The sequence below is a fragment of the Acyrthosiphon pisum genome, unplaced genomic scaffold, assembly GCF_005508785.2.
Source record: "Acyrthosiphon pisum isolate AL4f unplaced genomic scaffold, pea_aphid_22Mar2018_4r6ur Scaffold_20557;HRSCAF=21377, whole genome shotgun sequence".
Lineage (NCBI taxonomy): Eukaryota > Metazoa > Arthropoda > Insecta > Hemiptera > Aphididae > Acyrthosiphon > Acyrthosiphon pisum.
The window spans coordinates 5,953-15,946 of NW_021769929.1; the positions used below are offsets into that span (position 1 = coordinate 5,953).

A 9,994-nucleotide genomic window follows, 5' to 3' on the forward strand; every position below is an offset into this window, starting at 1 on the left:
AATATAAAAAGAACATATGTGATGAGTGATCGCTGATCAGTGTTTTGTGTACATTGATTGGACAATTATGTAAACGCATTCCAAAAAAAAAAAAAAATGTATCATGTCAATGTACGTATGCCGTAGGGCTAATATTAAAAAGTGGCCTGAAAATATCGGTTTGCCCGGTAAGAATTTTGGAGCCACTCCGCCCCTGTATACTTTCGTTAAAAATGTGTGTAAAATAGTCCAATGAATAACAATAAGGAACAAGTGCACTTTTTCCATTTTACGTTTATATACGCATGCGCACAACACGGAGGCAACACTACTATATTGCCGCGTGGAGTACTATTTTTGTTATTTTTTTGTACTTAGGTATTCTAACCTGTGTAAAACGATGGTGCGATAATAATTTATTCCCCGATTTGCTATGAAACACCTTCCCAAGTGGGTCACAGGGTTAAGAAAATTTCCGTTTTGTTGCACCGAGTCACCGAGCGGGGTCACTCGCTCGCTCGGACAATTAAAAACAAAAATATCCCCCGATTTGGTATGCAACACCTCCACAAGTGGGTTACAGGGTTAAGAAAATTGCATTTTTGTTGCACCGAGTCACCGAGCACCCCGCTCGCTCGGACAATTTTATTATTAAAAGTAATTGTGTGCTCTAATATTTGTAAGTCCACAACAACCTAGGCTTAAAAATAAGTAATAGGTACTCATTAATAATTTCATAAATATAATAAATCTCACGAATAAAAAAAAAAAATCGCGAAAGACGTGACACGTAGCGTTGCGCCCATGCGTAAAAAAACGCAAAATTGCTTACTTCCAAGGGCCAGAACTTCGAAACTAAACGAGAGCGACAAATTCTGATTGCACCATCGTTGTTAACTCGATGAGTTACATAAAATGCATGGGGTGGTAAAGTGCACTTTAGCCAAAAAAAAAATATGCAACTTTTGTTCATGGTCTATAACTAGGTTATAACTAAGTACTCAGTTTTCTGATTTGATTAAACATCACTTAAAGTTCATTTATGTTAAATTATGACACTTTTAGAGATTTATAAATAAAATTCCTTTTTAATTAAACATAACTAAGACACCTCCGTCAACCATCATTTGTTTATGAAAGCATTTATATTTTAACTAGGTATTTTGTAAGAACTTTTACATTACAACATGACCATGCTTTAAAATTAGAATTTTCCACTAGTAGTTTAAATTAGAAAAGTACTTTCATAAGTACTACTTATTTAAAAATTATTCATTTAGGTAGTTCTTAAATAAACATTATGATTGGACCAAGGTTGATGTTTAAAATAGGATAAATAAATAATTTTCAATTATTAGTTATGGTCCATTTATATATTTATGCATTTGTAATATTTTTTATTTTTTTTTTCGTTTTAATAAATAAATATTAAAATAATTAATAGGTACTCTACATTTTGTATTAGGTACTACTATTATTCCACATTTGTTTATTAAAGTTAAAATTACTACCTACCACCTTTTTATTATACAATAAAATATGTGAATTTGTGAAATATAATATTTAATTATATTTTAATTTTAGGTAATCATTGTATTGAAGAAAATATAAATGATAATGATATTGATGACCCTTTAGAAGTAGACCAAGAACCCACAATAAATTCCTCGTTATTATCTACACCAAGTACTATCAATCAAAAGGAACATGATGCCATTATGTATAGTTCGACACCAACTACATCATTTAGTTTTAACTTTTAAGCAAAGTACTGTATCTAGTACATTTAAAAATGTATCTTGTGGAAATTCCAGTAAAAAGAGTTCTATTCTTAAATGCTGTGATAAAATGAATGCCAATGAAAAGAAAAATATTGATGTTCTTTTGGACCGTGCAGTTTATGCTACAGCAGCTCCATTAAATTTAGTGGATAACTCTAATTGGATAGAATTTTTCAAAACACTTATTGTTATAATTATCCCTAAAATCCCTATTTTCGGATATTTTATAGGTCACCATAATTAGTTGTTATTTATAAATTGTAAGCTTATTATTTAATTATTAGCTTATTTATTATTCAAGCTTTTAAAACAAAATTTCAAATTTTATTAATTTAAAATAATATGCCGAATGTTAGCGCAGTTGAATTCCTCTGGCGGTTGGCAATACTTTTTGTTATAGAATATAATCAGTTAGTTCTAAAAAAAGAAAATTAAATTGAAAAAATTGAAAACGACAGAAATGATATTTATTATTTTGAATTATATTATATTATAGAAAAAATACGGTTAGGAACTGTCTTTGCTTGGAAAATACATTGTTAAAAACAAATATAAAGATTAGTATTTATAATGATCATTAGACTTCGGCCAAATTAACCGTTCATAGATTTTACTTTTACTAATTCATTTTAAACTTGAATTAAAGCAACCTTCAGGGCAATTAGGGCGTGCAGCTGCATACCCTGCACGCCCCGTGGCTCCGCCTATGTTATTACTTATTGATACAAATGAGCAAGTTATTATCGGGTATAAGTTTTTAAGCAAACGATAACATTGGTTCACAAATTAGTACACAGTCATCAGGCATGAAAATATCACCATTTTTTACTGAGACAGCAGATGTCAGTGACAATAATTTAACATTGGCTACAGGTAAATTATTGCACAATTATATGTGTACTTAATTATAATTTAGGTACATATGTAATAGTTTTATAATGTCTTGTTAATCATCAATAGTTTTTGTTTAACCCTAGGTATAGATTAATTTAACTTATCTATTCAATATGGTTCTTTAAATTCAAAATATACTACAATATACTATCTAATCCAAATTTAAATACCTATGGGAAGATTATACACAACATAATAATAATAATGTGCTCTGCACTCTTATGATAACACATATAATTATATAATATCAGTGGCATAACTACAGTATGGCAAGGCACGGCAATGCCCCGGGGCCCTGGACTTGGAGGGCCCTAGAGGGGCCATTGACCCTCGAGAATATAATTTAAATTGTACAAAAATCATAGACAAACATTTGAATTTTATTGAGATAGAAAAAAGCGCAAAACAGCCAAATCATATCATATTTTATATAAGTTTTTTGTTGTTATTATTTATTTATACCATGTATGTTATTACACATTTTGTAGCTAATTAAATTTGTGGATAATCTTCATTGAATTTCGATTTTATTGCTTCTTTCTTGACCTTATTCTTCAATATTTAAACTAAATTAGGCCATTCTTGTGCTACATAATAAAAATATTTAAACATTAAACATAAATTATGTATATGATGTTATATGAATGTATAATATTTACTTTTTATATGAAGAAGCCGTCTGTGTTTGAGAACCAAACTCAATATCATCAAGATCTTCGTTAGAGCTAAAATTAAAATAATTTTCAGTTAGTAATATTCAAATTAAATAAATATATAAACCATATAGTTATGACGATTTTTCATTCGCATACTCAATGGTAAAAATAATTAATATAAAACGAGTTTTATCTTTTAAATTCAAGAAAATTATGACAATTTTACTATAAATATGTTTAGACTTAACATGCATAGAGTATTATTGTGTATATTATCAACAATTAAAATTTCATTTTATTATATATTATTATTTATAAAAACTTATCACCCATACTATTTAATTTATTTATAAACGGACTATCACTTGTTCTTAAAAAATGCCAAATCCTGTTCTTTGTAGACGATTTAAAAATATTTACTCGTATTTCCTCGTTGGAGGATTGCCTTGTTCTACAAGATGAATTAAATATCTTATCTATATGGTGTCGTAACTGGGGCATGTGTCCCAATACTGGTAAGTGTTACTCAATGTGTTTTTAAATATACATAACCTATACATACTCTATTTATGATGTTCAACTTAGATCAGTCTCTTCAATTACAGACTTAGGAGTAACTTTAACCACTAATTTAAATTTCCGTGATCATATCAAGTGTGTTGTGAAAAAATCGTTGAAAGTTCTAGGATTTATTAAGCGCCATTCATCTAAATTTAAAGACCTTAGATCATTAAAATTCCTCTATTGTGCGTTAGTCAGATCTATTCTCGAATACGGAGCTCCTATCTGGAATCCATATACCGAAACTGATATCGATTTCATTGAACGCATTCAAAATAGGTTTTTAAAATTCGTAGCCTTTAAATTTAATTTGTCCATTGATAATCATGATCAAACACAAACCAGATCTTTTCGTAACATTCCAGACTTCTTATCCTCCAGACGTGAAATAGCAGATATATCTTTTATTTATAAGTTAATTAATGGTATCATTGATGATCCTGATCTTTTAAATTGCATCCCCTTTACTATTCGAGCCTACAATAACCGTTCCACAACATTGTTTTACATTCCAATATATAGCACAAACTATTTAAACAACTCACCTATTCCTAGGACTATAAATCTATGTAATAAACTTTCGACGAAAGTTGACTTTTTCTTCTCTCCTTTAAGGGAGATATTTAATGCTCACATGAACAATGTGAATACGTAATGCTGGGTTTGTGTATCAATTTTAATACTATTTTTCCTTTTTAGACTTTTGTAAACTTTATATACCTATAAGATATTTATTGTATGTAATATTGTATTTCTTATGTATTTGTACTCAAACTATACTATTGGTACTATTGGGCTTCGGCCCATTTTATTCTGCTGAATAAACTATTATTATTATTTATTAAATATTTCAAAAAAATCTGATATTTTTGTTTACAACACATTTTAGATTCTGAGTGGAACGATGAATGTATTGATTTTACAATGATGTGTGTTTTTTTTTTTAAATTTTTAATTTCTTTTGTGTCTGTCATCGCCTTTTAGGACAGTGAAAGTACTTGGATTTTCTTCAACAGTATCTTTTTTGATAGGAAAGTGAATCTAGTTGGTACTTTGAGGGGTCAAAAGTAAAATTTTTCCAATAGTTTTCAAATGCGCCATGAAAAACAAAAGAAAAATTAAGGAAAAACGGGAATTTTACACAAAATCGACTTTGATTTTTGGTGTAACTTTAAAACAATTGACCGTAGATACATGAAATATTCACTGCTTGTTTATATTTTTATTTTCTATACATGATAAAATTTTCAAAATATTTTGATTTGTTTTGAGCTGTTTACGGACAATTTTATATATCAATTTTTTTAGTTTTTTTTTCTATAAATATCAATAAAGCTTTATCTATTGGGCCAAAAAATGTAAGAAATTAACACAAGGCTCCTGATATATTGTTACAATAGCAGTTGAAAAATATTGAAAATACATAAGCACAATTTTTTTTTATAAGATCAAATTTTGACAAAATTTATCAAATTTAAAATTGAATTATTATTTTGTAGTTAAAAAATTATAAAATGTTCAACTTTTATATCTAAGGATTGAAAATTTAAAACAAGATTCCACGTAAATATTTAACTCTGTTACCAAAAATTCTAAGAAATACATAAGCACAGTTTATTTTTATAGTAATTTTAAGTTCGAATTTGGACGAAATTACATGTTAAAAAACCTAGAACAACTATTTTAGTTATTTTGTTGTGATTGTATAATATTATTCGTGGGTACTTGAAACTTCTTAAGTATACTATTATATATCTATGATAGTACCACGGTTTGTTGTTGATGTATAACGCATTATAAGCACCTAATGGATATTGTTATAGGCAGGTACCTATTATAGGTCAATTTTTTTTTTTAATACCACTGATAAGTAGACAATATGTCTTATACAGTGATATTATATAATTGAATTCAAATTTAATACTATCCATTATACAATGACCCACGTGTAACCTCCTGTACAGCTGAGCGACATCCACTTACCCACCTTTTTTATATAGAAATTGTGTTGTATTTTTGCTCCAATGTTTTCAGTTTCTTATTGATATTACTATTATTTAATAATTATTTTGCCTAATTTTGAATTTTATTCTTGACATAAACTGTTGATAATAATGACATGTAATTGCCCGGTCATTGTATAAAAAACTAGCTGATCCTGTGCACTTCGTTACCCATTATTTGTTGTTTTTTTTTATAATATAACGGTTACCATAACAACAGTTTTAAACCAATAATTATTAATATTATAGCTTTGAAACCCACGGCAACCATTTATAAACAAACATTCTCATCGAAAATCTCAAAATCCCTGTTTGAGCACCTCCCGGGGTTGGTTTTCTAAATTTTTAAAACAGCCTATCTTCTGCCCAGAGGTCTAATCTATATCTATAATCAACCAATAATGGTCCAGTGCACTTCGTTGCCCATTAAAATTACCAACTTTATATGAATAATATGTTTTACATATCACCATGGTAACCATTTATATACAAAACATTCCATCAGAAGTTTCAAAATAATATATAATTGATATTGCCCATGGCTTAAATATACAAGGTTATTGCACATAGCCCATATTGTTATCAAACAAAAATAAAATGGCAGTGTAAGGGTATGGTCCATATCATAGCATATAATATCATTGTATAGCCAGTATACGTTGTCCCCTTACGCTGTCATTTTAATTCCTTTACGTGATAAAATTATATAGTTGGGGTACTATTGCAAAAACCTTGTACTTTAAGCCATGGTATTGCCATGGTAATATGGAGACACACACAGACGGAAATCTCAAAATAATATAAAATTGGTATCCGTGGTAATATGGACACACAGACATACATACATTCATTTATATAATTATATATACCTATATAGATATGTTTAAATTCAACAAAAATAAACATAATGTCATCCATAGTCAATAGAAGAAGTAATGATATCATAAACAATTATAACAATTTGCATAGGAGTTTAGCTGAGACTATGACAATTGACACGCTACAACCAATGTCATTGTAAATGATTTGTACTGTGTGTATATATGTATACATATGTGTTTGTTTAGGATAAAATTATGACCAATACAAAAACAACAATACATACCTTGTGACTTGAGAAATAGAATTAGCAGATGACCATGGTGCTGCAACTTTACAAATAATATTTTTGTTTTCTGGAATTGAGATTAAATCAGACCACGATTTATTTTGATACACCCAACAATCGAATATATCATTTTTTGTATAATTTCCAGAACTTGTGTTTTTAATTCTATAAAATAAATATCAATATTAATGATAATCATTGTAAGAAAAAAAAAATACAGAATTATTTATAAATATAATTATGTAGTCTAACCTAAATAATAAATAATAATAATAATAATAAAATAATTGAATATGGATCATTGTATAGTAGACTACCTACTAGTTATTATAAGTCATTACCTATTTTAGTTATAATACAACTTGTATACAACTTGTAGATGTTACACATACTTATTATAATCAATTTTGTTTACATTGAGGCATAACAATAGTAAAATAAACCATTCGGTTAAACAGTCAAAATCATAAGATATAGCTAAACTTTAACATTAGTAGGTACTAACACGGTTGTAAATCTACTCGGACATTTAAACATTACACCTATTAGAATATATTTGGATATATTGAGACAAATTTCAACTTTGTTATAAATATAATAGACTTTCATAAAATTGAATCTGCTCAGAAATTTAGACATGCTTAAGCAATGAGCATATCAAAGTTATTAGTTATGACTTATTAGGAATATTGTGTTTTATGTGGTTATCCTACAATTCCTCCAAAACAAAAAATACAATGGTGCAATACTCACAAATATTTGGTTGGATCAGGATAGCCTTTGATTTTAAAACAATCTTCAATGTATTTTATGTCAAAAGCTGGGATTTTTTCATGAAAATAAGTTGTTTGTCCTGGTCTTGCGAGTACCATTGAATGATCATTTGGCAAATCAAATACATCTGCAAAGGAAAAACAGTTTGAAGATTAACATAGCTATACATATAAATAATTTTTAGCTAAAAATAAAATATGCAAATGAATCGTGGAAAAAAAGCTCACGGAAAAAATGCCCAAAAAAATAAACACACCAAGGAAAAAAAGCCCAGAAATATAAATATAAATGTGAACACATGTATACTCTACTCCTAATGACCTAATTAGTAATTACCATATACCTATGACAAAATATAATAATATATTATATATTATAATGAAAATAATAATTATTTGTTAATTGTATAAAGCATAGATTGACAATTGTAAATCAAATAAAAATATAAATATGAACACAACATTATGTATACGTTATGGTTTATTGTGTTATAAGTTATGAGTCAAAAAACACCAGTCTTAGGTACATACATAGTACAATAAGTTAAAAATAAAAAACATAAGCCTTAGGTATATACATCCCTAAATTTTTCAATAGTTATATACCTATGTATAAGTATATAAGTCATATTCAGATATATAATTATCGCTGGTTTATGCTGCGGGTTAACTATTGATTACTTATAATAAATTATCATGTGTATTGTGTGGGACACCGTATCGCTGGTGATGGCCGATGGGTTGTTTTCATTATTAAACTCTCTGTATGGGCCAGCAAAAATATTTAATACAGGGGCCAAACATTTTAGGGTCAATTTACACCAAAATTGACCCTAAATATTTACAACAGGTGTAATTTGCACCAATATTTTTAAACTGCGTTTGTAATTTGCACCATCTCAGTAAGAAATATCTATAGTGCCAATCACTAAGATAGATACTCATTTTGTTGCAAATTACAAACACTATTTTCAATTACCTATTGTGGTGCAAATTACAAACTCCCGTATTTTATGTTGGAGCCTGAATAGTAGTAGGTTCAACAATATTGATACTTGCCCTTAATAGGTTAAAGTAGAATCGTTCCGGCGTATCCCAATCTAGCACAAACGATAAACTTTGTAGTTTTGCATTGTGGAAATAAAAGATGTTCTCCACCAGATCAAAATCTGTAGACATGAAATCCATTTTTACTACTTAGACACTCTGAAAATCTTTAAACAGTTCAAACAAAATAATTTATAGACGAGGACACGAGGTTGTAAGTTATTTAGCAATTGCACACCGGTAAATGGTAATACCATGACAAAATAACACTGTATGATTGAACTCAACTGTATGGTTGTAATATCACAGAAAGTTTGGCCTGATATATCGTTCATACTATGTATAGTCCCCGAGCATACCTTTGGTCACAATTATCTAAGCTTAAGTTTACCTATGCAGTAATGACCATGGTATTATGTGATAAATGTGAAGGCGCTTTTACCCACACTGATCGACCGCACTCCGGTTTAATCTTTTATCTATGACCCGGTATTCAACACCTTGCACAGACTCACACCATAATGTTTTTAGATAAAAAGGTAATGAAAAAGTCTAATGTAAACTCCGCCAGTTTTATTTTCTTACCTGTAATGGGTATATGGAACCTCCGCCAGTATTAATTAGGCCTTCCTTATATAAAACTAAATGATATTCCTCTAGTAAGTAAACTCAAAAATTAAAAATTGAAATAAAATAATTGTGTTAGAAAAAGCTATAAATACTAAATCGTTATAATAATTGATTTATATTAGACTTAATGGTTTGAATATCTACTATTTGTATCTCATAATTTTAGTTTACAGTTCAAAATATTATAAGTATTATAACATTATGTCATAATAATATAGGTACCTACATATTATTTTTTGATTATTAGTTATCACAATTGTCTATCATTACTTTTTAACATCAAACTGGCCATTGCAATTTGTATGATTTGTTCGAACATTATTTTTATTTTAAAGTTTTTTTATATATTTTGGCGTATACTTATTTAATAAAGATAATAATTATTATAAAATTATGATTTTTTTTTGTTTAATAATAATCTGTTTATTACCTATTTACAATTCTATATCATATTAATTTATATGCTATACCAAAAGTATTTATTATGGCGGAATATTTTCCGATGTTTACTGAAAGTTTTTCTAATATTTAAATCCAAATAATATATTGTATTATAATTATA

At 28.2% G+C, this 9,994-nt stretch overlaps 1 protein-coding gene across 2 annotated transcripts; it reads right to left on the bottom strand.

Annotated features, from left to right (window-relative positions):
* Positions 1-3,013: 3,013 nt before the first annotated feature.
* Positions 3,014-8,003, bottom strand: LOC100572728. Of its 2 annotated transcripts, none has more exons than XM_029492007.1 (4): positions 7,736-8,003; positions 6,980-7,147; positions 3,314-3,379; positions 3,014-3,235 (listed from the first exon to the last, which is right to left on the bottom strand). In XM_029492007.1, the coding sequence occupies exons 1-4, from the start codon at positions 7,852-7,854 to the stop codon at positions 3,226-3,228; spliced, it is 363 nt and encodes a 120-aa protein (XP_029347867.1). In that variant the 5' UTR covers positions 7,855-8,003; the 3' UTR covers positions 3,014-3,225. The 2 variants fall into 2 exon arrangements, with proteins under 2 accessions (XP_029347867.1, XP_029347866.1); XM_029492006.1 differs by having other exon boundaries at positions 3,014-3,241.
* Between the last annotated feature and the right edge of the window lie 1,991 nt (positions 8,004-9,994).